The sequence below is a fragment of the Staurois parvus genome, unplaced genomic scaffold, assembly GCF_062004578.1.
Source record: "Staurois parvus isolate SC_StPar_1 unplaced genomic scaffold, SC_StPar_1.0 ptg001387l, whole genome shotgun sequence".
In the NCBI taxonomy this organism is placed as follows: Eukaryota; Metazoa; Chordata; class Amphibia; order Anura; family Ranidae; genus Staurois; species Staurois parvus.
The window spans coordinates 28,102-55,541 of NW_028319183.1; the positions used below are offsets into that span (position 1 = coordinate 28,102).

The 27,440-nt window shown below is 45.3% G+C and overlaps 1 protein-coding gene across 1 annotated transcript in view; it reads left to right on the forward strand.

Annotated features, from left to right (window-relative positions):
• Positions 1-3,711: 3,711 nt before the first annotated feature.
• Positions 3,712-27,440, forward strand: part of TBCD (tubulin folding cofactor D) — a gene marked incomplete at its 5' end in the record, with an annotated part of 278,426 nt that continues 254,697 nt past the window's right edge. Inside the window, 3 exons of the mRNA XM_089661798.1 lie at positions 3,712-3,757; positions 8,539-8,671; positions 17,084-17,223. Of these exons, the coding sequence (XP_089517924.1) occupies positions 3,712-3,757; positions 8,539-8,671; positions 17,084-17,223 (319 nt within the window). The remainder of the gene's footprint in view (positions 3,758-8,538; positions 8,672-17,083; positions 17,224-27,440) is intronic.

Genomic DNA, 27,440 nt, shown 5'->3' on the forward strand with positions numbered 1-27,440 from the left:
AATAATATAAATCCTGTATAATAATAATAATATAAATCCTGTATAATAATATATAAATCCTGTATAATAATAATATAAATCCTGTATAATAATAATAATATATAAATCCTGTATAATAATAATAATAATATAAATCCTGTATAATAATAATAATATAAATCCTGTATAATAATAATAATATATAAATCCTGTATAATAATAATAATAATATAAATCCTGTATAATAATAATAATATAAATCCTGTATAATAATAATAATTTTGGATACTGTCCTGGTGTTTTAGGGCCTCAAGAAATGAGATCGGTTGTCAGTACATCAGGATTGATCGATTTTCAGATATATATCCCATAGTTTGCGGACTCTATACTTTTCCTAAAGACTAAATATACACTGATTTGTGTTATTTTTACCAAAGAAATGTAACAGAATATATTTTGACCTAAATTTAACGTAAAATTAAGAAAAACGCATTTTTTTTTTTTTAAATGTTTGTTCTTTTTTTGGTTATTTAGCAAAGAACCCAGTGATGATTAAATACTACCAAAGGAATACCCAATTTGTGTGAAAAAAATGGTAAAAACTTAATTTGGCAACAGTGTTGCATGACCGCTCAATTGTCATTCAAAGTGTGACAGCACTGAAAGCTGAAAATTGGCCTGGGCAAGAAGGGGGAGTTAAAGTGCCCGGTAGGCGAGGAGTTAAAGATCTGATGCTGTACCTGTTTATCTGCTGTAAAATAATTTGAGCTTTTAGGCCGAGTAAATTGCTGTGCGCATTCCCTTTTGGCGCGCTCATTAAACCGCAGTTGCGCACAATTTGTGATTACAATTTTTCTTTTGAAATTCGGGGACTTTTCGGCACCAGCTTGTTCATCTGATTAGAATGCGGCAGAAACGGCACAGGTTTCATTAACACTTGGGAAGTCATTTTGGCAGGTGGCATCAGGCCAGGTGAAGCTTAATTACACGTCTTGAGAGCAAATTAGGTCAAAGCTTCGCATTGCCTTCAATTATACAAGTATGCCGCAACCGTTCCTGGTATGCAAATAATGAGAGCAGCTATGCGATGGAAATGCTGAATCATTGAATGTCATGATAGGATGATCACTTCGAATGTCACTGGCAGTGGAAAATCCTGGGGTGTATGCGGTTCCCATCTCCAGATGACTGGTACAAATGCTCCTCCAGTTTTTACAAGATGCATCATTTTATCTGTCTCAGTCGTTATTTTCAGTCAAGTTTCAATCTTCCAGTCATGCCGGGTGTGACTTGCCATGCGATGTAAGTTTCAAACCTCATGGCAAGTCGCTCCCTATTGCCCGCAATTAAACCGGTCATATCGGTGCGATTCTGACTGGGTCGGAGTCACCCCGATTTTGACTACTTCAGGTGCGACTTGCATAGACTTCTTTGTCTCGCAAGTCGCAGATGTCTTGCAAGTCGGCACCTTGAGTTGGAATGACATCCGACTTTGATTTCAAAGTTGGATCGGTGTGACCGCCGATTTACTGGGTAACACGGGTTTTTTTTCTTCAGTTCAGAATGCAAGTGTACAATCCAAACGCACACGTTCCGGCGTTAAAAATGGCTGCGTGTATAAGTGGGCGCTGCAGCTACTGTCGGCTGGAACCAAACCGAATCAACAAGGGAGAATGTCACCAGCACACCGAGGATCACCAATATGTGATCTTGTAACTATGTGATCGTTTATTAAAACTTGTGCACCCATCCTAGATTGTAAGCTCTAAAGAGCAGGACCCTTGAACCCCTCATGTTTTGCATTGTATTGGTATTGTTCTGTCACATGTACTGTCCCCCTTTGTAATGTACAGCGCTGAGCGAACTATCGGCGCTTTATAAATACTGTATAATAATAATATTGGTGATCCTCCGTGTGCTGATGACATGCTCCCTTTTTCTTCAGTTCAGTCACGTTTTTTCAAAGAAAAAACGGATGAGTTTACATCTGTTTTTCATCTGTTTGCATCCGTTTTTCATCTGCTTAGATCTGTTTTTCATCCACTTAGATCCGTTTACATCCGTTTTTTCATCCGGTTTTCATTCGTATACATTGGTTTACATCTGTTTTTTCATCAGTTTACATCCGTTTTTCATCTGTTTACATCTGTTTTTCATCCGCTTAGATCCATTTACATCCGTTTTTTTCATCCTACATCCGTTTACATTTGTTTACATCTGTTTTTTCATCCATTTTTTCCATCTGTTTACATCCGCTTTTCATCTGTTTACATCCATTTTTCATGGTTTACATCCATTTTTCATCTGTTTACATCCATTTTTCATCTGCTTAGATCCATTTACATCCATTTTTTCATCCGTTTTAATCCTTCCACATCCGTCTTTGGCCCGTTGACATCCGTTTTTCGTCCATTCCGTTTTGGGTTTTTTTTGCAAAAAAAAAAATAGGGCCGTTTCGTGCCTTGCTGTAACTATGTGATTGTTTTATTAAAACTTTTGGACCCATATTGGTGATCCTCAGTGTGCTGATGACATGCTCCCTTTTCTTCAGTCACATTTTTTCAAAGAAAAAAATGGATGAGTTTACATCTGTTTTTTCATCCGTTTTTTCATCAGTTTACATCTGTTTTTCATCTGTTTACATCCCTTTTTCATCTGCTTTGATCCATTTACATCCGTTTTTCATCCTTCTACATCCGTTTTTCATCCTTCTACATCCGTTTTTCATCCTTCTACATCCGTTTTTTCATCCTTCTACATCCGTTTTTTCATCTTTCTACATCCGTTTTTTCATCCTTCTACATCCGTTTTTTCATCTTTCTACATCCGTTTTTTCATCCTTCTACATCCGTTTTTTCATCCTTCTACATCTGTTTTTTCATCTGTTTACATACGTTTTTCATCCGCTTAGAACCGTTTACATACGTTTACATCCATTTTTTCATCCATGTACATCCGTTTAAATCTGTCTACATCCGTTTTTGGTCCGTTGAAATCCATTTTTCGTCCATTCCATATTTTTTTTTTTTGCAGAAGAAAAATAGGGTTTTCTTTCGTTCAAAAAAAATGGATGTTAACGGATGGGAACATTAACAGATGTAAAAAGATGTTCATCCGTTTACATCCGCAAGTCCATAGAAATACACGGACAGTAAATGGACAGATGAAAAACGGACATACGGAACGCCCAGCTGAAAGACGCCTTGCGGTACAGAGAGTAAAATCCTGGGCAGAGCACCAAGCAGAGCCATGTCATACCCTGGGGCAACTGGAATAAAGCTCCCCACTCAGCAGGATTTGGAGCTATAAGCACAAAGTGGTGCTGTAAAAATAGGAAAACAAAATGACTTGGCAAAAGTTGTAGATTCCACCAGCAGCCATAAATAAAAGATTATCCCTGTAAGCATGCTTGTCAAGGGTAAATGGTTTGTCTCATCCATGTAACTGCTACATCTTCAGGACAGCTTGTTCTGTTGAAAAACAACAAACTTACTGGCTGGATCACCAGGTGAAAATAGAAGAAAGTAATTTGTTCAAAAAAAAATGTTTCATTTTTCTACTTTGCTTTTTCTTGTCACTGAAAACTAAAGTCGGTTTGACTCCACTAATGATTAGAAAAATCTTAGAACGTTCTTTTTGTACAAAATTCTACCCATTTATGGCCAGCTTTATTCTTTGTGTTTTACCTGTTGATTTTGTGGAACCTTATTAAACATTTCCATTTGTTTCCAGGCTCAGCTCTTCAAGCATGGGAAGCGAGAGGACTGTTTACCATATGGTAAGAATTGTTAAAAATGGCCCTTTTTTTTTTTTTTTACGTTTTGTACCCCCAGACTGGTCCTGTCATTTTTTATTTTTATCTGAGATACCCCTGGATTGGTCACCAGCTCTTCCAGAGTGTGTATAATTATCCTGCGGAGAATCCCTGTATGGCTGCATAATACAGCTCTGCACACCCAGCTTTTTACCCCCTCCAGGCGTCATCGTAAATCTCCCTCCGATCTCCACACTCTCCCTCCTATTATGTTGTCTTCCCTTTCTGATTCCTGCTCCTCCCTCCACAATGTCCGGGATTCCCGCACTTTATCCCATGTTTACATCCCTCCTATGAAGGAAAGGTTGCATTGAATGGTGAGTTGCAGTCCCTCACCTGATCTGCTTGGTTTATCATTCCTATTTGGAAGAAATCGAGTAAGATGATCAATGCAGAAAGTGTGGAGATACACAAGATGTGCAAATAGAGAGACATTGATACTTTCTAAATTTATGCCATTTTGGCAATTTTTATTGTTTTCTGTATAATTACATATGTATAATATTATTGCTTATGGTCTGATATATACTACTTTAAATATTCATATATTTAAAGTGACACTAAAGGTTCTGACTTCTGAAAAAGCACCAAACATTATTATTATTTTTATTATACAGTATTTATAAAGCGCCAATAGTTCGCTCAGCGCTGTACATTACAATGGGGGACAGAACATGTGACAGAACAATACCAATACAATGCAAAACATGAGGGGATTGAGGGCCCTGCTCTTTTGAGCTTACAATCTAGGACATGTCATACTTACCTGCTCTGTGTAATGGTTTTGCACAGAGCAGCCTCAATCCTCCTCTTCTTGGGTCCCCTGCCGGCACTCCTGACTCCTCCCCCTGCTGAGTGCCCCCAGAGCAAGCTGCTTGCTCTGGAGGCACTTGTGTGTGTGCCTCCCGAGCTGCCTCTGTGTGTCTATAAGGCCCCATGTACACGGGACACTTCTGAACGAAGGAAACTGACTGCTGGAAAACGTAGGTTAAAAAACATCTGTTTAGCCGCGTTTGCATACCGCGTTTCTGAGCATTTGCGTTTAGAAGCGTTTTTTAAAGATAACCTCAGGAGACCTTCCAAAATGCCAGGGACACTTCTGAACGATGGAAACTGCTGGAAAACGTAGGTTAAAAAACGTCTGTTTAGCTGCATTTGCATACCGTAATTATGCGCGTTTATGAGCGTTTGCGTTTAGAAGCGTTTTTTAAAGATAACCTCAGGAAACCTTCCAGAATGCACTGAAAAATAGTATAAAATTAACTATTTCAGACACGTTGAGATAAATAGAGAGAGCAGTATTTGTTGAGATTAGCTGTCTGTTTTGTTTTTTTTTGTGGTGTTTGGATGTGTTCCGGCTCATTTTTGTGCAGAAATTATTCCAGCAGTGTTGAACATATTTTCTTTCATCATCTTTCTTTGAGCAACGGGAAAACGCTTTGCATGCATTTCTCATGATGAAAAAAAGGCTCTGGACAGCATCCGGAAATGGAAGAGTTCAAAAATTTTTTCAAATGCAAACGCTTATAAGCGCGGTTAGCATTTGGCGTTTGAAACGCTGATAAAATCTACTGCTTAGCGCAAGTTTTCTGCATTCAAAAAAAAGACTATAAACTCAACTACCTGTAAACGATTGTGAACGACGATGTGTACATGGACACAGAGGAAAACATTAGGGAGAGTTCAGGGGCTGCTGAAAAAAATGCTGAACAGCTCCTAAAATGTGATTTTATCAGCTGCAGTGTACATGAGCCCTAAGACAGCAGCGGGGGCCAATGGCTCCCGCTGCTGTGTCTCAGCCAATGCGGAGGGAGAGACCCAGGAGAGACACTGCTTTTGTGCACATCGCTGGATTGAGATACGGCTAAGATAAGTATTGGGGGGGCTGCTGCAGACTGAAGGTTTTTTACCTTCGTACATAGAATGCACAAAGGTAAAAAACCTTCAGCCGTTAGAACCACTTTAAATATTCTGTAAATGCTGCTTTCTAAATTTATGCCACTTAAGTCTCATGTACACCCACGCAAGGGCTGCCTTTGCCCACACAGGATGCACAGGTCTTCCATGCATCCCCATACAGGTAGTCCCATTTATGTCAATTTGAAAGCAGCAGCACAATGCAGACACAGTTGCTGCTCCCAATTGATATCTGCGTGCAGGTGCATGTGGGTACGTGTCTCCGATCTCATACTTTCTTCATTCGAAGACACGCACCCACACATATGTCAAATTGGGAGCAGCGACTGTGTCCATGCATCCGCTGCACCCCAGTTGTCATGAATGGGACTGGCCTGCCCATGGGTGAATGGAATACCTGTGCATCCCATGCTGGCAAAGACGACACATGCATGGGCGTACGCTTACCGTATTTTTCGCTCCATAAGACGCACTTTTTTCCCCCCAAAAAAGGGGGGAAAATGTCAGTGCGTCTTATGGAGCGAATACAAAGCGGCCGGTCTGGTATTTCTGCCGCCACCATGTCAGAATACCGGGCCGGCCACTCAGCTGTTCTCTCCTGCAGGGCTTTACCTGTTCCACGCTCCAGCGCTGCACAGTCTTCCTGCGCTGGCTTCGGTGACAGCCGGGTGCTCACTGCGCATGTGCTGCGCTTTGTGAATGATCCGATGTCTTCTGGGACACATGACAGGTCCCAGAAGGCGCCGGGCCATTCACAAAGCACAGCGCTTCTCGCGCATGCGCAGTGGGCACCCGGCTGTCACAGTAGCCGGCCCGGGAAGAACAACTCCGCAGAAGTGGGAGCGGGTACCTGTCAAATTCAGGTACCCGCTCCCCCTCCCTCCCCAAAGGTCAGCAGTCTCTGGTCATCCCCTGCACTGTCTACAGTCTCTGGTCATTCCTTGCACTGTCAGCAGTCTCTAGTCATTCCCTGCACTGTCTGCAGTCTCTGGTCATTCCCTGCACTGTCTGCAGTCTCTGGTCATTCCCTGCACTGTCTGCAGTCTCTGGTCATTCCCTGCACTGTCTGCAGTCTCTGGTCATCTCCTGTACTGTCTGCAGTCTCTGGTCATTCCCTGCACTGTCTGCAGTCTCTGGTCATTCCCTGCACTGTCTGCAGTCTCTGGTCATTCCCTGCACTGTCTGCAGTCTCTGGTCATTCCCTGCACTGTCTGCAGTCTCTGGTCATTCCCTGCACTGTCTGCAGTCTCTGGTCATTCCCTGCACTGTCTGCAGTCTCTGGTCATTCCCTGCACTGTCTGCAGTCTCTGGTCATTCCCTGCACTGTCTGCAGTCTCTGGTCATTCCCTGCACTGTCTGCAGTCTCTGGTCATTCCCTGCACTGTCTGCAGTCTCTGGTCATTCCCTGCACTGTCTGCAGTCTCTGGTCATTCCCTGCACTGTCTGCAGTCTCTGGTCATTCCCTGCACTGTCTGCAGTCTCTGGTCATTCCCTGCACTGTCTGCAGTCTCTGGTCATTCCCTGCACTGTCTGCAGTCTCTGGTCATTCCCTGCACTGTCTGCATTCTCTGGTCATTCCTTGCACTGTCTGCAATCTCTGGTCATTCCCTGCACTGTCTGCAGTCTCTGGTCATTCCCTGCACTGTCTGCAGTCTCTAGTCATTCCCTGCACTGTCTGCAGTCTCTGGTCATCCCTGTACTGTGTCCGCAGTCTCTGGTCATCCCTTGTACTGTGTCCGCAGTCTCTGATCATCCCCTGTACTGTGTCCGCAGTCTCTGGTCATCTCCTGTACTGTGTCCGCAGTCTCTGGTCATCTCCTGTACTGTGTCCGCAGTCTCTGGTCATCTCCTGTACTGTGTCCGCAGTCTCTGGTCATCTCCTGTACTGTGTCCGCAGTCTCTGGTCATCTCCTGTACTGTGTCCGCAGTCTCTGGTCATCTCCTGTACTGTGTCCGCAGTCTCCGGTCATCTCCTGTACTATGTCCGCAGTCTCCGGTCATCTCCTGTACTGTGTCCGCAGTCTCCGGTCATCTCCTGTACTGTGTCCGCAGTCTCCGGTCATCTCCTGTACTGTGTCCGCAGTCTCCGGTCATCTCCTGTACTGTGTCCGCAGTCTCCGGTCATCTCCTGTACTGTGTCCGCAGTCTCCGGTCATCTCCTGTACTGTGTCCGCAGTCTCCGGTCATCTCCTGTACTGTGTCCGCAGTCTCCGGTCATCTCCTGTACTGTGTCCGCAGTCTCCGGTCATCTCCTGTACTGTGTCCGCAGTCTCCGGTCATCTCCTGTACTGTGTCCGCATACTCCGGTCATCTCCTGTACTGTGTCCGCATACTCCGGTCATCTCCTGTACTGTGTCCGCAGTCTCCGGTCATCTCCTGTACTGTGTCCGCAGTCTCTGGTCATCTCCTATCCTATGTCCGCATACTCTGGTCATCTCCTGTACTGTGTCCGCAGTCTCTGGTCATCTCCTGTATTGTGTCTGCAGTCTCTGGTCATCCCCTGTACTGTGTCCGCAGTCTCTGGTCATCCCCTGTACTGTGTCCGCAGTCTCTGGGCATCTATTGTATTGTGTCTGCAGTCTCTGGTCATCCCCTGTACTATGTCTGCAGTCCATTGGTTCAGAATATTTTCTTTTCTTGTTTTTCGCCTCTAAAACCTAGGTTCGTCTTATGGTCAGGTGCGTCTTATGGAGCGAAAAATACGGTATATACACTGTGAACGAAGCCTTAGGCCATTTTAAATGTTCTGCATTATAACATGTATATTATTATTATTATTATGTATGGTCTGATATCAAACAGGTATTGATCCAATCTCTTTCCTGTAGCTTCTACTGTCCTCACTGCCATTGATAACTGCAAGCTCTGTGACAGCAACAACAATCTTCTTCACAAGCTGGGAGTCAAGCTTGTCCAACGTTTAGGACTCACTTTCCTTAAAACCAAAGTGGCTAAGTGGAGGTATGTTATCATATGTCATATCATATAATCATACGTGTCTTTTTTTTTTTTTTTTTTTAAATTTTATTTATTTTTAAATTTTATTTATTTATTTGAGAGCAGATTATTTCTAATAGGTTTTCCAATTTGTTTCTGCTCACCTTCTCCACCCCAAAACCTGCAACATATCTCATATGTTCCAAAATTGGACTCTCTGTGGACAACAAGTTTACTTCATGACAATCAGCATTTATCCAAATATTGTACTCATTTTTAGGATCCTCGGGTTCACTCGAGGTGCAAAGAAGCGTACTTGTTTTCCCATTTCTGTGTGTCGCATTTAGAGAAGCCCATTCCTTTGAATGTTCTGCCCTCGAGAAACACACAAAAGAGGTGCCCGCTTGAGTTTCAGAATCATGGAGACTCAAACCTCTGGGCACTGTGATACCATGCATTTTGGCTTGCGCGAATGAAAGGTGCGCAAAGGTGCCATCGAGAGTTAGAGACACCACGCGTCTGCAAAGAGGCACCGTATTTTTTTGGCGTTTCAGGAAAGCGTACAATTTTGCATACGTTCCGGCAGTGCGCTGGTTTGAAGGAGCCCTTGAAGCGCATTGGTTTTTTTTTTTGTAAAAAGTCCACAATACCAACAGTGAAGGAAAGCAGATCTTTTGGCGTTCATTGGCTCTGTGCTAGTATAAGGGAAATTGTCTGTTTTGCAGATTTAAAGTGCATGTATAGCAGTAAGGTTCTCTTTTTAGTTTTGTATAGACTATGGAAGGGTGAAAACCCATGTCAGGGTTTCTGTTGCTTCCCCCGTCCTGCTGGGGAGATTTCTCTTCATTCCTTGTCTTGGGGATGAAACATGAAGTGAGGGAAAATCTCCTTGAAGTGTTAGGGAATTCCTAACTTAGTTTCCTTTGGAAGATTTCCTCTCACCTTGTGCTCTCATGACAACTCTAATGTAAACTTTTCCATTAAATCTGGTCCCCTTGACAATGGTCACCAGCTTCTCTCCACTACACCCCTTCGTCGATCCTCTTCATTATTGGGAAGCTTTTTTTTTTTTAAATTTTTTAAGAAAATTGTCCGTCCCTCTCTCTTGCACTTCATTTGCCTAGGCCAATCACGTGCACTGTGTTCCCTTTGCCTCTTGAGATATGCATGACACATATCACTGGAGGTATAGCTTTTCATTTAAGAAAGGAGAGGGGGCGAGCCTATGAGCACGTCATCGGGTGGCATGCTGGCTAAACCCGGAACAGCCGGTAGCCTGACAATGATGTCACAGCAAAACATGGCGGCTCGGGACCGATCACTGCCAGAAGAGAAGAGGATCTTAGACAATGCTGGATTTGCTGGGTGGGTAATTATCTGAAATGTGATGAACACACTACCAGGTTATCAGGGATTTAAAAAAAATTGTGGGAGGAGGACGAAAATCCGCTCTAAATAGAGGGGTGAATCTCCCCAGTTGGGACACAGACCACAATAAAATTATGAAAGAATGTCTAAGTGGGGGAGCCACTACTCACAGAAGGTTTTTTACCTTCATACATAGACTACATGAAGGTAAACAAACCTTTTTGCATAGTTACATTGGTCTGACTTTGACCAATGGAAGTATGCTTGTGCACAGGGGTGGACTGACAACTCATGGGGCCCCCGGGCAATAGGGGATCATGGGGCCCCTGTGTCCTATCCCACACTCAAATCACACCCAAAAAAGCCTATGAATTGTACCAAGGGCATCTCATGGGGCCCCCTAGAGACCCCAGGCCCTTGGGCAATGCCCGAGAGCCCAAATGGTCAGTCCACCCCTGCTTGTGCCATACCTGTGAGATCCCCATGGAAGCTGGAAGTCACTGTAGTAGGCATGACTGCTAGCAGCTGGGCTGCCCTGCTGCTTAGTAAACACATGTGAATGCAAAGCATTCTCTGACTGGACAAGGTGGAGAAGCAGGGCAGTGACATCACATTCTCCACCTCCTCCAAGAATTGAAAACTTTGCACTCATTGAGAAAATGGAAAGTGTTCTTTAAATGCGCTCAGTCCGTGGGAGTAACATCCTGTTTTCACTAAGCAGCAGGGCAGCCGCATGGCACAGGACCAAGAAGCTAGTACAAGTACCTACCTGTGTGCGCTCCCTGGGAGCACGCGGCACTGCAAGGTATCTAATAAAGTTTTATCAGTCTCAAAGAAAATGCAAAAAAATTCATATGGGTACAGTGTTGTCATTCAAAATGTGAAAGCGCTGAAAGCTGAAAATTGGCCTGGACTGGAAGGGGGGAAAGTGTCCGGACTGGAAGGGGGTGAAAGTGTCCGGACTGGAAGGGGGTGAAAGTGTCCTGACTGGAAGTGGGGGAAAGTGTCCCGACTGGAAGTGGGGGAAAGTGTCCCGACTGGAAGTGGGGGAAAGTGTCCCGACTGGAAGTGGGGGAAAGTGTCCCGACTGGAAGTGGGGGAAAGTGTTCGGACTGGAAGGGGGTGAAAGTGTCCGGACTGGAAGGGGGGAAAGTGTCCGGACTGGAAGGGGGGGAAAGTGTCCGGACTGGAAGGGGGTGAAAGTGTCCGGACTGGAAGGGGGTGAAAGTGTCCGGACTGGAAGGGGGTGAAAGTGTCCGGACTGGAAGGGGGTGAAAGTGTCCGGACTGGAAGGGGGTGAAAGTGTCCGGACTGGAAGGGGGTGAAAGCGTCCGGACTGGAAGGGGGTGAAAGCGTCCGGACTGGAAAGGGGTGAAAGCGTCCTGGCTGGAAAGGGGTGAAAGCGCCCTGGCTGGAAGGGGGTGAAAGCGCCCTGGCTGGAAGGGGGTGAAAGCGCCCTGGCTGGAAAGGGGTGAAAGCGTCCGGACTGGAAGGGGGTGAAAGCGTCCGGACTGGAAAGGGGTGAAAGCGTCCGGACTGGAAGGGGGTGAAAGCGTCCGGACTGGAAGGGGGTGAAAGCGTCCGGACTGGAAGGGGGTGAAAGCGTCCTGACTGGAAAGGGGTGAAAGCGTCCGGACTGGAAGGGGGTGAAAGCGTCCGGACTGGAAGGGGGTGAAAGCGTCCGGACTGGAAGGGGGTGAAAGCGCCCGGACTGGAAGGGGGTGAAAGCGCCCGGACTGGAAGGGGGTGAAAGCGCCCGGACTGGAAGGGGGTGAAAGCGCCCGGACTGGAAGGGGGTGAAAGCGCCCGGACTGGAAGGGGGTGAAAGCGCCCGGACTGGAAGGGGGTGAAAGCGTCCGGACTGGAAGGGGGTGAAAGCGCCCGGACTGGAAGGGGGGGAAAGCGTCCGGACTGGAAGGGGTTAAACAGAGACTTCTCTCGTAAATCCCCAGACAGCCCTCATAGTTCTCACACTCTGGGGTGATTTGGATTGAGGCCCCACACCCATTAAAGCATATCTGAAGTGTTCCCTGAATGGCACCCATACCAAGCAAGCGACTTCCTGTGTTCTCTATGTAGCAGGTCAGCCGCTCGTCGCGGGACCCGGAAACTAGTGGCAATCGCTGTAGTAGTGGCGACCACAGTGGTTTCCAGCTGTTGAGCGGATCCTACAGGTATGGCACATGCATACTTACAGCTGGACCAATGCAAAACCATGTGTATCCAAATCTTCGCTGTAATTAGGGTTGATGGGGGCTAAGTTGGAATTTCCTAGCCAAGAGTCACATAAATCATTTACATTTTGGAGGGGGGGGGGGAAGGGGGCGGGAAGTTTCTAATCCCTTCTGGTCTTTAGATGCATTTTAATTTAGATCTGCCTTTGTACATTTGTACTGCTGTCTTTTAAGTTTGGATTAAGGTACTTACAAAGAAGTCAGCTGAATACCCCGTGAGAGGGAGGTGTCACCACTGCCTAGTGCTTTTATATCAATGACAATGTAAATAAAGTGACTTGGTCAAACAAGCCGGACAACTTCGGCAATCAGTGCTGCATATACTGACCCTCTGGCATCACAAAGAAGATGACATTTTCCCATAGAGGGGGTGTGAAGGTGGCCCACCAATAATACCTGAACTGATGTAAGGTTCCCACATGGCCTGCATTCTTCAACCCATTACTATGCAGAAAAAAGCGGCCACCGGCTATAGAATCCGGCCTTTCTCTGCCACCTCCCGGAATATCAATCCGACAGCTCGGGCTGTGAGATCTCCCATGCTGATAGCTCTCTCATCTCATTCTCCATCTTTCCGCCTCCATTGTATTCTTTTTCGTTTTCCCAGAAATCCTTTCAATTCATCTCACACCCTGCTGAAATTTTGGGGTTTGCTCTAAATGTGTCATTACAGTCTGAATGAATCATTACAGTCTGTGTGTTCTGCAGAACAGTGGCTGTCTAGGCTCATTTGATGTCCATTGTATACCGATGTGTCCCGGTCCACAGACGAAGACTGAATTAGCTTTAGAGTTTTATTTCAAATACTTATATAGCGCCATCAATTTACACCGCACTTTACATATATATTGTACATTCACATCAGTCCCTAACCCTCAAGGGGCGTACAATCTAAGGTCCCTGACCCTCAAGGGGTGTACAATCTAAGGTCCCTAACCCTCAAGGGGTGTACAATCTAAGGCCCCTAACCCTCAAGGGGTGTACAATCTAAGGTCCCTAACCCTCAAGGGGTGTACAATCTAAGGTCCCTGACCCTCAAGGGGTGTACAATCTAAGGCCCCTAACCCTCAAGGGGCGTACAATCTAAGGTCCCTAACCCTCAAGGGGCGTACAATCTAAGGTCCCTAACCCTCAAGGGGTGTACAATCTAAGGTCCCTAACCCTCAAGGGGCGTACAATCTAAGTTCCCTAACTCACATCCATACATACACATACTAGGGCCAATTAAGACAGAAGCCAATTAACCTACCAGCATGTCTTTGGAGTGTGGGAGGAAACCGGAGTACCCGGAGGAAACCCACGCAGGCACAGGGAGAACATGCAAACTCCCTTGTTGGTGTCAGTGGAAGGAATAGTACCACATCGTTGATGTCAGTGGGAGGAATAGTGCCCCATAGTTGCTGTCAGTGGGAAGAATAGTGCCCCATCATTGGTGTCAGTGGGAGGAATAGTGCCCCATCATTGGTGTCAGTGGGAGGAATAGTGCCCCATCGTTAGTGTCAGTGGGAGGAATAGTGCCCCATCGCTGGTGTCAGTGGGAGGAATAGTGCCCTATTGTTGGTGTCAGTGGGAGGAATAGTGCCCCATCGTTGGTGTCAGTGGGAGGTATAGTGCCCCATCGCTGGTGTCAGTGGGAGGGATAGTGCCCCATCGTTGGTGTCAGTGGGAGGAATAGTACCACATCGTTGGTGTCAGTGGGAGGAATAGTACCACATCGTTGGTGTCAGTGGGAGGAATAGTGCCCCATTGTTGGTGTAAGTGGGAAGAATAGTGCCCCATTGTTGGTATCAGTGGGAGGAATAACACCCCGTCATTGGTATTGGTGGGAAGAATAGTGCCCCATCGTTGATGTCAGTGGGAGGAATAGTACCTCATTGTTGGTGTCAGTGGGAGGAATAGTGCCCCATCATTGGTGTCAGGGGAAGGAATAGTGCCCCATCATTGGTGTCAGTGGGAGGAATAGTGCCCCATCGTTGGTGTTAGTTGGAGGAATAGTGCACCATCATTGGTGTCAGTGGGAGGAATAGTGCCCCGTCGTTGGGGACAATAGGAGGAATAGTGTCCCATCATTGGTATCAGTGGGAGGAATAGTGCCCCATCATTGGTATCAGTGGGAGGAATAGTGCCCCATCGTTGGTGTTAGTTGGAGGAATAGTGCCCCATCATTGATGTCAGTGGGAGGAATAGTGCCCCATCGTTGGTGTTAGTTGGGGGAATAGTGCCCCATCATTGATGTCAGTGGGAGGAATAGTGCCCCATCATTGGTGTCAGTGGGAGGAATAGTGCCCCATCATTGGTGTCAGGGGAAGGAATAGTGCCCCATCATTGGTGTCAGTGGGAGGAATAGTGCCCCATCGTTGGTGTTAGTTGGAGGAATAGTGCACCATCATTGGTGTCAGTGGGAGGAATAGTGCCCCGTCGTTGGGGACAATAGGAGGAATATTGCCCCATCATTGGTGTTAGTTGGAGGAATAGTGCCCCATCATTGATGTCAGTGGGAGGAATAGTGCCCCGTCGTTGGTGACAATAGGAGGAATAGTGCCCCATCACTGGTGTCAGTGGGAGGAATAGTGCACCATCATTGGTGTCAGTGGGAGGAATAGTGCCCCATCATTGGTGTCAGTGGGAGGAATAGTGCCCCATCATTGGTATCAGTGGGAGGAATAGTGCCCCATCATTGGTGTCAGTGGGAGGAATAGTGCCCCGTCGGTGACAGTAGGAGGAATAGTGCCCCATTGCAGGTGCCAAGGGCAGGAACTATGCTCCACTGTTGCTGACAGTGGGGATAATGTAGTCTCAAAGTTCTTTCATCAACATATTCTAATAGCCTGTCAACACAGGCCCGAATACAGATTTTTTTTTTTGGGACAAACAAGGCTTTCCTTTGGTGATGTCTTAAAAAAAATGATTTTATTTTTTATGCAATAGACTTTTCTTTTTTTTACTTTTTATTGAACTGTTTAACATATTAAAGGGGATACACACAATATACAGAGAGAAAACAGGAGAAAAATAAAAAGGGGGGTGGGGATTACACGACAGTGGTTCACATGCATCCTACCCTCGCATGGGTGAAGAAATGTCAAACTATACATCCAGAAAGATTACAAACGAAAAAATTGCATCAATAGACTATCCGAGATGCCCGGATGATTACTGCTACCAACGGAGGAATATATGGGGGAAAGTGAAATGTCTAACGTATGTTATGACGCATGATGTCCCCAAGACCCGGAGGATGTACAGATACGCCTCGGAATTACAATAGCTACTCAGGTTATTGGCATGTCAGAGGCAGTGGAGGGTTCGGTTAGCCATTTGGACCATACTCTATAATATTTTTTGGGGCATCAGTGGACCGTTGCTGTGTCCTTCAGGGGTCCGTCCCGTGTGGAGCTGGCCACTTGGGGAGATGACAAGACCCGGGTAGCTGGAGATCCCACAGTGTAGGGTGAACGTCTGGTGATATGCAGCAACTATAGTTGAAGACTTAAAGGTGTACTGCAGGAGACTGGGATTGGTGCATGAAACTGCTAGAGAGTGATTGCCAGTTCAGCTCCCACTACTGGCTGTTGGGCCCCAGGGCCCGCACCGTACATTCTCAGAAGCCCCAGGTTTGACATCGGAGCTATAAACAAGGAGATGTAAAAAAAAAAATACACTTTTCTCTACTTTGATCTGTGTTGGCTAAAGAAAAAAGTGCTCATTTTACTCTATAAATTGTCATGTTTTTAGTGGCACTGATAAGATTTCTGGCACAAAGCTCTGCAAGTTATTTACAAATGAATGAAATCCTGTTTTCTAATTTCTTTTTGTTTATTGGAGGACTCGGCTCTGATTTAGATCATTACCAATGGGTATAGTGGCGCCTTCAGTGGTAATGATCTAAAGCTGAGCTGTGTATTCCAATGAATGCAGAGAAAAAGATTTCCACAGTAAGTACGGAAAGATCCCGTTATTTCATGCTTTAGTAAGTAAAAAGAAAATTGGCATTAAAACTGAACTCCAGGCATTAAAAAAAAATACATTTGCAGGAGGGCCTCTGTACTGCAAAGGTTACATGCTTGTTAAAGCTGTATTCTGGGAGTTCAGCTCCTTTGTTGTTAAGTCCAAGGAGCTGCATGACATCTCCTGGACTTATCTCTATTATTTACATCTGACAGTTTTATTGTACTCCCAAAGGACAGCTATTGTATTTCCAGGAGCCCAACACTGATGCTTCAGGTCTAAGCATCTTCAACATTAGAGTCAGTGCACCCGATACCTGCTCCTCCTTTCCTCCTGCTCAGTTACAGAAGCCTTTGCACTATGTGAACACATTCACAAAATACAAAGGCTTCTCTGAATGGGCAGCAGAGTGAAGGGGAGGGCACAACTGCTGTGTGTGCATCTTTCTCCTCTCTCACAGTCCTGAGTGTCAGTTATCCTCTAACAGAACTATAAACCTGTCCGATTAAATAATAGAGAGAAGTTCAGAAGATGTCATGCACCTCCCTGGACTTAACTCATAGCATGCCTGCATTTTTTACAGAGACTGAATTCCTGGAATTCAGCTTTAAGTCTAGAGATTGAGATGCAATACTTAGCTTATTCAGGGCTTTGACAGGCTCAGATGTTCAGGGTTGTGGGCAAGTCCTCGCCACCCCCATGTACAATGCAAAACTATGGGTCTTGCATTGTATGTGAATGCATCAAAGTGCAACTGCCATCTGGGGCCTAGAGGCCCCACTGCAAAGGTATTTTTTTTTTTCTGGAGTGGGGCTTTAAGTTGAACTTTAAGTTTTTTCATAATCAAGATTTAATATTTATTTGCTGCATTGCTGATGTCCTACAGGTATCAGCGGGGCTCCAGGTGTTTGGCTGCCAACCTACTCCAGACTTCCTCAGATACCCAACAAGCACTGGTAGCTGCCTCCCCAGAGGATGAGGATGGTGAGGAGTATGATATCCCAGAGGAGATTGAGCATGTTGTTGGTAAGTCTTTGTATTTCTGTCCATCCAGTCCTCTCATTTACAAAGCTGTTCCAGATGATGACTTAACTTTTCTCTCCTGCAGTGAAATAAAGTTAGATCTCCTCTCAGCCCCTAATCTGTGATTGGTCAGTGGCTAAGCTGCAGCTTCTCATCTCTCTTTTGGCTCTGCACTCTTTTCTTGTAAACATGTTCCTTGTCATTATATTTCCATGCAGCACACCTGATTGGTTCATAGTATTCTACCTCCCTGTAAAGATTGGAAATCTGCAATAGGTTATTCAGTAGATGGGGTACAACTCTCGTAGTGTGGTGGAGCCAATGACCTTTGGTCTTGTATGATCGTAAGGAATGCACAAATGGCGACAACGCCACGTAAGTGTGCCCGCAGGCTCTCACCACTCCGACGTGCAGATCAAACTCTCCTCAGTAATGTCCCGTCCTCCATTCAGGGGATATGACAGATTACAGGGAATTGTAGTACTTTTGACGATCTGTGCCTTCCGATTAACAGCCTCCCTATTCCAGCCAAAGCTTCCAGAGTTCCAGCAGCTCTATTGGAGATCCAACCGTGGTTGGTAAGCAGGGATTTGCGCCATCTAGAGTACTAACGTCGTACGGCTAGGAACATTGCCGTCGGTGGGGGCGGGGCTCGGAGCTCTTTTGACGCGTTTCGCCCACGTGACTGTGAGCTTTGTCAGAGCGTCGGGCCGGCCTCTTAAAGAGACTGACAGCCCTTTATTTTTATTTATTTATTCAGGTACTTATATAGCGCCTTCAATTTACGCAGCACTTTACATATATATTGTACATTCACATCAGTCCCTAACCCTCAAGGGGCGTACAATCTAAGGTCCCTAACCCTCAAGGGGCGTACAATCTAAGGTCCCTAACCCTCAAGGGGCGTACAATCTAAGGTCCCTAACCCTCAAGGGGCGTACAATCTAAGGTCCCTAACCCTCAAGGGGCGTACAATCTAAGGTCCCTAACCCTCAAGGGGCGTACAATCTAAGGTCCCTAACCCTCAAGGGGCGTACAATCTAAAATTCCTAACTCACATTCATACATACACATATTAGGGCCAATTTAGACAGGATCCAATTAACCTACCAGCATGTCTTTAGAGTGTGGGAGAAAACCAGAGTGCCCGGAGGAAACCCACGCAGGCACAGGGAGAACATGCAAACTCCAGGCAGGTGGTGCCATGGCTGGGTTTCGAACCAACGACCCGAGTACTGCCAGGTTGAAGTGCTAACCATTTAGCCACTGTATTGCCCGCCAATTACAGTGGCGAGGGGCGGTCCCATTTTTAAAAGAACAGCAGTCATAAAATGCACAGATTAATATTAAAAAAGGAAAGGCAAACTAAGTGATGTGGGTTCTTACAGACTATGCTCATAGACTAGATACAGAGCCTAAATACAACATCCATTCTACGTCACATTAGGTTCAAAACTGGACCTAAAGATTTATGGCATTGAGGCAGGTATTTGATCAAGCAGATAACAGACCCAAGTATAAGGAAACTCAAAATTGGGGACAGGGGCAATAGGGAGGAAAAAGCATAGCCTTGAACAATGGATCCCCCCCCCCATAAAAAGGGGAGGAGTTCATGGTTCCAGAAACACTTTTAAACTACAAAAACTGGCCATGAAGGGGGGAAATCTTTTGGGGGTCAAAAATACAGCCACTTACCTGTCCCTTGGTCCAGCGGTGTCCTCACCACCGCTGGTTTCACCAGCTGTCTTCTCTCCCTGGCACCGGCATCTTCAGTGTGGGCAACCGGCTGTGACAGCTTGGTGCCCTCTGCGCATGCGCGCGAAGCACTGCGCTTTATCAATAGACCGTAGTCTTCTGGGACCTGTCACGTGTCCCAGAAGACTAAGGGGAGGGAGGACAACTTCTGCTTCCGATTGCCTAGGCCAGTGGTCGGCAAGCCGCGGCTTGCGAGCCACATGCGGCTCTTTACACACTTTGATGCGGCTCTTCTGTGTGCCGGGCGCCCGCTCCCCTCCCTCCTCTCGGGCGGCCGCCACCAAAAGTCAGGACTCTGCAGCTAGCCCAGCAATGGGCAAACATTGGCTGTCAGGATGTAGGCGGGGCAGCGTGACGAACTCCTCTCCTCTCACAGTCCACCCTGAAGACCGGAACGGCGCGGGAACACGGCGAGAGGAACGCGCGGAGCAAAGGTAAGTGAATTGACACAATATGGGGGATGAATTACTATATGGGGGATGAATTACTATATGGGGGATGAATTACTATATGGGGGATGAATTACTATAGGGGGGATGAATTACTATGGGGGATGAATTACTATATGGGGGATGAATTACTATACGGGGGATGAATTACTATGGGGGATGAATTACTATATGGGGGATGAATTACTATAGGGGGGATGAATTACTATATGGGGGATGAATTACTATAGGGGGGATGAATTACTATATGGGGGATGAATTACTATGGGGGATGAATTACTATGGGGGATGAATTACTATATGGGGGATGTATTTTCAGTTTTAAAAATGTGGCTCTCAAAATAAATTTCAATCGTGGTTTTGGCGAGATTTGGCTCAGTTGAAAAAAAAGGTTGCCCACCACTGGCCTAGGCAATCGCAGTGGAACTGGGAGCGGGTACCTGTCAAATTCTGGTTCCCGCCCCCCAAAGGTGCCCATCCTTAATGAGGAGCAGGGGACAAAAGCTTAAAGCGGGACTTCCCCCTTTGGGTGGAGATCCGTTTTAAGTCCTTGGGGAGTCAGTTTGAAGTTTAAAAATCCAGCCCTTTTCTTTTTTCAGTAGCACGGTATTAAAGTCTCCTCTCCTATGAGACAGCTTAGGGGCAAAAAAGCCCGTAACTTTCCGACTTGTTTGACCTCCGTGGAATTCAGCGAAATGTCGGGCTGATGGTGTATCCTCATTTAGCCTAATGCTGCTAAGATTTGTTGGTACCCTTAGAACAGATTGTAGACAATTGGATCTTAGGGATATTTCAAGTTGTTTTCTGTAATTCGTTTTACACATCTTCAACCTTGTAATCAGCCAATCAGCTTATTAATGGGATCTACATTTTCATAGGGACAAAAATAGCACAAAAAATGATTATCTAGCATATATAATTGCGACACAACTCATTTTGTATTTGAATGGTATTAGGAATGACCTTTACTTTTCAATCTGCAAAATTCTGAGTAATTTTCTGTAAAATGCAGTATGGCAAACCGGAGGCATTCTGTACACAGATGGTATGCAGAATGTCATTTGCTGCTTGTGTGATTAGTTTGACTGATTTTCTCAGAAGTCTGCACTAAAATACAAATCAGATTTTGGGCATCCCCTGCAACAAAAATGTTATATTGATCAGCTTCAGTGCAACCAGCCTTTTGGATTTTTTTTTTTTTTTTACCCGATCACTATGATGATAATAACCTCAGCTGCGTAACCTCTCACAGTCCAAATACAATAGCACAGTGGGAGGGATTCTCCATCAACATTATTATTATTATACAGTATTTATATAGCGCCAACAGTTTGCTCAGCACTTTACATTATAAAGGAGACAGTACACGAGACAGTACAATAACAATACGATTCAATACATGAGGGGTTCGAGGGCCCTGCTCCTTGGAGTTTACAATCTAGGAGGGAGGGGATAGTGCTACAGGAGGAAATAGCTGTGGGGGATGAAGTGGTAGGAAGAGTGGAGGAGTTCAGTAATTAGCTGAGGGCAGGGTAGGCTTCCCTGAAGAGAGAGGTTTTCTGAGTAGGTGACAGTCTGATGGATTGGGGTAGGGAGTTCCAGAGAATGGGGGAAGCCCTGGAGAATTCCTGGAGATTGGCATGGGAGGAGGACACCAGGGAACTAGAGAGTAGGAGGTCTTGCGAGGAGCAGAGAGTACGTTTTGGGTGGTATGTGGATACCAGATCGGTGATGTAGTTTGGGGCAGTGTTATGAACAGCCTTATACGTCAGTGTTAGCATTTTGAATTTTATCCGTTGAGCAATCAGAAGCCAGTGGAGGGATTGGCAGAGAGGGGTGGCGGATACGGAGCGGTTAGTAAGGTGGATGAGTCTGGCCGCAGAATTCAAGATAGATTGAAGCGGGGATAGCCTGCGGTGAGGTAAGCCAGTGAGGAGGGAGTTACAGTAGTCGAGGCGTGATATAATGGAGTGAATGAGCTGTTTAGTGGTTTCCGGGGTTAGGAACGGTCATATTTTGGAGATGTTATGGAGGTGGAGTCTGCATGAGTTTGACAGCGATTGGACTTGGGGCTGGAAAGACAGATTGGAGTCTAGGATGACACCAAGTACTCTGGCTTGAGGGGAGGGACTGATGGTGGGATTGTTGGTCTTGATGGAGAAGTCGGGGGGGGGGGGGGCGCGGGCTGGGGAGAATACTAAGAGCTCAGTTTTGGACAGATTTAGTTTGAGGAAGTGGAGTGACATCCAGTCCGATATGTCGCTCAGTAGGCTTGTGATTCGGGCGGAGACTGAAGGGGTGAGGGGTAGAGAGATAGATTTGCCTGTCATTGGCATAGAAATGGTAGTTGAAGCCGTGAGAGTGTATCAATTGGCCAAGGGACTGTTTGTGAGGGATTCAAGCGATCTGATGCACGGCCAGGGATAGATTAGTACAGCTATTATTTGAATTCTACTTTAAAGGAAAAGTTCACCTCCCTAAACATGTTACATGTTACACCAATATTTAGCGTGCAACATGTTCAGCCTCATACCTGGCCCCCCCACCCCCCTAACCTTGTGGCAGTGAGCCGGGGATGCTCTCCCCAAATTTGCTGCCAAAGTTCAAAGAGATTGTAGCCTTTCGGGGCTCCACCCACCCACACAGCCACATCATTGATTCACAGACCCCTGTGAATCAATGAACTACAAGTACTTGCAGCCTTTGCGGCTGTCCGCTTGTAGGTCTCAATGAACTACCATGGTGCTGTTGAGTGCTGTGGTAGTTCATTCATTCTTCCTGTCAGTGTAAAACCGTCTGCTAGCACAAGGTATGAGCAGACTGTTACACCAACAGTCTGCAGGAGACCTGCATGGCACCAGCTGATCGCTGGTGCAATGATTTACAGGCTATTAAAATATAGTAAATACACTATTACCTGCAAAAAAATTTATTTATTATTTTTTGTAAAAAGGTGAACTTATCTCTTAAAGCAGCGTTCCACTCACCCTGTCAAAATAAAAGTCAGCAGCTACAAAAACTGTAGCTGCTGGCTTTAAAAAAAACCAGCCACTTACCTGTCCCTCGGTCCTGTGGTGTGTCCCCCGCAGCCTGTTTCACCAGCCGTCCTTTATTCTAGGAGGGCGGCATCTTCAGTGTGGGCACCCGGCTGTGACAGCTTGCAGCCGGGTACCCATTGCGCATGCGCGAGTAGCGCTGCGCTTCATGAATGGTCCTGTAGTCTTCTGGGATCTGTCACGTGTCCCAAAAGACTACAGGGATGGAGGGAGGACACCCTCCGTTTCAGATCGCCTAGGCGATCGGACCAGAAGTGGGAGTGGGTACCTGTCAAATTCATGTACCGCCCCCCAAAGGTGCCAATCCTTAATGGGGAGCAGGGGCGCAGTCCTTAAAGTGGACGTCCCCTTTTAGGTGGAGCTCCGCGTTAACCTTGGATGTGTGCTTTTGCTACACACTCACTATGATTGCTATTCCTAAAGGTCTTTTCACATTGCTCTGTTGCAAAAATGTGGTAAAACGCATATTCTATTTTTGCTGCGTTTCCAGTGCATTGTGTGGTTGCCTGACATCGGCTTGCATCTGTGTCACTCAAAAAATGCACCCAAAACGCAACCACGGGTGTGTCTTTATGTTTGCTGTGCTTTCTGTTCATTTCACTAGAGAAGGTGCCTTTTTATTTATTTATTTTTTTTTATGTTTGGTTGGATTTTTTTTTTTTTACACCAAACATGCAGCATGCAGAACTTTTAAAAACGTAACTCACCGGCGTGAAGACTTCCATAAGATTTGATGGTCATCCATTTTTCTTCTGCTTTTTGTAAGGCAAAAATGGACAAAAAAACTGATCAGTGTGAAAGGGCCGTAACTGGCTGGGCCTCACTTTTGACACAATTGTTCTTTTTGTGTATTTTTCTACACTTTGTCGCAGACGCATACCAAACAATGAGGGCTGTCGGAATGCTGCTTTCTAGACATGCTGGAGGGTTGTAGGCGGCTTCTGTATCTTCAGATACTTCTCAGAATTTCTCAGGAGCCTTATGAAAACATGACAGGGAGGTTCATACAGAGTCACACGAAAAAATGTATCCAGGTCTGTCTGTGTACGGCGGGGCTTGTACCTTACAATGGCTCTCTTTCACTTCTCCCATAACCCCATAGTGTGAACGTCAAGGTCATACAGCCATACACACCTTGTGTCCTTTTAGTCCTTTTTTTTGTCTTCTTTTAGTTTTGTATATAATAGGCAATAGTTAGAACTCTGTTTAGTTTTGCTGCCTGTGACCTTTCCCTTTACTTTTCGGTCTTGAAGATGCAACAGGAAATATGAGTGGAAATCCCCTTTTAGTTGTCACCTGAACAGGTGCCCCCACTTGAAGATTCCCCTCTGTTCCAGTGACAATTATAAGGCAAGGAGTAGGACTGCCAAGAGTCTTAATAATAATAAAATCTGGCAGATTTAAATTAAGGGCCCCATACGTGCATGAAAGCTGATGGAAAATGTGCAGATTTCACTTGCAGAGACATCAGGCTACATGCGTTCTTCAGTTCGTTTTTTTACATGTTGCAGATTCCTGTGCAAAAAAAAAATCTGCATGTAATACCAGTGTTGTGGTGTGAACGGGGCACATAGAGAACAATTGATTTTGTTGTGCAAAATGTGCAGAAAAACTGACATCTCTGCCCCATGGTATGAACGAGGCCTAAAGGCTAACTCCACCTTTTGCATCATGTTACACTCATATTTTTAAAGACTTAGGCAGCCCATACATGATTCATTTTTTTGAAAATGACTCAATTCACACACTCGATGCAGAAGGGGGAATCATTCCCACTGAGCTATTGTATTCTGACAGCAAGGAGACTACCTTTGCAATATATCCAAATTTGTGGACAAAACTGAGACCTTTATGGACTCTGAAAGGAAAAGAGTATCAGATAAGACAGTTTATTAATTGTGCCACAACTCGGGTTCTTTACATCGTTGAGTGTCCCTGTAAAAAATACTATGTAGGGAAAAATAAACGCCAACTCTGTATAAGGGTTGGAGAACACTTGAAAAGCGTTAGATTAAATGAAGACATGCCATTGGCCCAACATTTTGCTGACTATCATGGAGGCAAAATAACTGGCTTGAAAGTGAAAGGATTCTTTGCCCTCAATTATCCCCTAGGAGGGGTGATTTCAATACTATTGAAGAAAGAAAAGAGCTGGATTTTCACATTAAAAACTTTGGTACCCTTTGGGTTAAATAATGAGATGAGTTTAAAAGTCTTCTTGGAACCGTGAGTACTCGTGTTCCTTCTTGAGTTCCAATTTGAATTGTAATTGGCTCTCCTTATGCTCTTTGTGGACTCCCACTGTTAATGCCATTGATGATTGTATTAGGATTTATGAATAATATTAGAGAATTGGGACCTCTCCACCAATAGTGTACTATTATACAATTATACTATCACCTGGGATGTTCAAAATTAGTTATAATTAGTTAAAACTGTGTTAAATAGCATTAATGTTTCTATCCACCTATTACTTTTAAAAGTAACGGTTTGCTAGGGTGTAGAGGTGCTGCCCTTTAAACTGGGACCGCCCCCGGCCAATTGCCTGTGTTCTCAAAAGGCCGAGTGCGTGTTCATCCTGACGAAGCGCACGATCACGTAGGCGAAACGCGTTGATGTAGGCAGCGTCAGTTAGATCTTGGGCCACGCCTATCTGAGTGGGCGCGTGCTGATCCACCTCATGCTGATCTGAGCGGGGCGGTTATCTACACACCGTCTCTACTACACTACCGGGATTACCGATTTGAACAATTAACATTACCACTACCATGGAGTCGCACACTTCAACCTGGCTCGGCAGTTTGGAGGCCATAATGGTCTGATTATCCGGATGTACGCTCAGCCACCATTTTATCTGCTTAAAACATGTGAAGATTGCCATGCTGTCCATAGACGCCCAGATCAAGTAGGAGTGGTGAGAGCCTGCAGACATATGCTTAAGCGGCAGTTGCCCTTTCAATGCTACACTAGTACCTTACACCTCACGGTCTACAGTTATCACCTTGATTACCTATATGTAATGACTTTTACAACTGTCCTAACCGACCATGGATACCATTTCTGTACCCATGCTTGGGCTGGACTGAGTTCATTTCACTTTATTGGTTTGGCAGTTCCTCAGCCTCATTACCATTAGGCTCTCAGCCTTCATTCCAGGATGAATACTTATGACATTTACATACTCAAGATCAAACTGGACTGATCTGATCCAAAACACACTGGCTCATTAGCCTCCAAGTTATATTACTATTAGGCTGTCTGCCTTACTTCAAGTTGAATATCAATGACACTGATGTCCATAATGTGATCTGGATACCATCATCATGGTCAAGGTTTAATGGGCAGGAGCCCTCTTCTTTTCAGCTGTATACCATTGACATTGTTATCTACAGATGTCCATTGAAGTTGGATTACTGCCAATGTTTCTACAATCTGTGATCAGGTTTAGTGGGTCACTGGCTGTCTGACCCAAAGCTTCCAATCATTTACCATCTAGCTGAGAGCCATCGGCATAATTGCTCACATTCAGCATATCTCTGTGGTTAACAGGGAAGTCATCCCTTAGTGGATGTGATTGGCCTCTATGGCCCTATATTAATATTAGACCACGTGATACCTCGAAAAAATAAAACTATAATAGTGTATTACATTCAAAAATCACATAAATGTATATACCTTTGAACAAATTCGTATATACTATATCAGTGCAAAATAAATATATGTGTGCACAAAAATATATATAACCAGATTCAACTGAGTAACACGTGAATCATGCAAAAAATCACTTTGTGTACACTCCAATAAAAGTGAAAAAATTGTGTACACTCAAAACACAAAAAAAAAAAATAAAGTGAGACAAAACAATCAATAAATAAATCATGAAAGTGAACACTCAGTGACCACCTCTAAATGGCAAGATTAAATACAATTACCCTCAAGGAGTGATATCAAGCTTAACGGGATGTTCTGATGTATACAGCAGTCACTTCCAAGCTGTCAGGGCTCCAGGTATGACCAGAGATGTGTGGACTGACACAGGGAAACGCAGGCTTCAGATATGGTATAAACAATATAATTTATTAAGACTAACAATACAAAACGCAGTGCAAAACTAAACATAAACACAGTGCAAACAAACCAAACCACCCACCGATTACAATACAAAGAGTAGTCAGGCAGGCCGGGTCAGTAGCAAACGGGCAAACGGAGTACCAGGAACAGGCAGGAGAGTGGTCGGGGTCACAAGCTGGGTTCAGTAACTCACGGTACAGAGGGTCGTGCAGAGAATGGTCAGGGTCACAAGCCAGGGATCAAGCAGGAGAAGTCAGCAGAGGTCAGGATCAGGCAGGGTCGGCAACAAGTCAGACAGGAACAGGAATACAGGATACAAGGTACAGGGGCCCATGGAAAAACACACACCAAGGCCCTGACTGTGAGTCTGGCCATTCCTTAAATACAACCCCTGCAATCCGCTTCAGGTGTTTGGCTGATTGCAGGGGTGAGTCTCTGATTGCTGAGAGCACCCGCTGGCCAGCCCTGGTACTGCAGCCCACAAGGCAGGTGAGTCCCACCATTATTGACAAGTCCATTCCTGAGACAAGCTTCCATTCACTGTATATATAGTGACCTTCAATACTCCATATTCCTCATAAAGGTAGAAAAGAGACCCATGTAGCATATATTTAAAGAGTATAAAGACATTTAGGAAAATATCTTACATTGGGGATTAGTAATGTGCAGCATAACACTTATAGACCAGTCTCAGCAGCTTCCATGGCTCAAAAGCACGTTTTTCCAATTCTCAAAATGGCCACGCCGCCACTTCCTGTTTAGCGTAATACGTTTAATGTCCTGTTTCTGACGCGTTTCGTCACTTCCGGACTTCCCCACTCTTTACAGGACGTAGAAAAAAGGTTTTATGTGGACTTTTGATTGAGTCTTTCATTGCACTTTTACATCC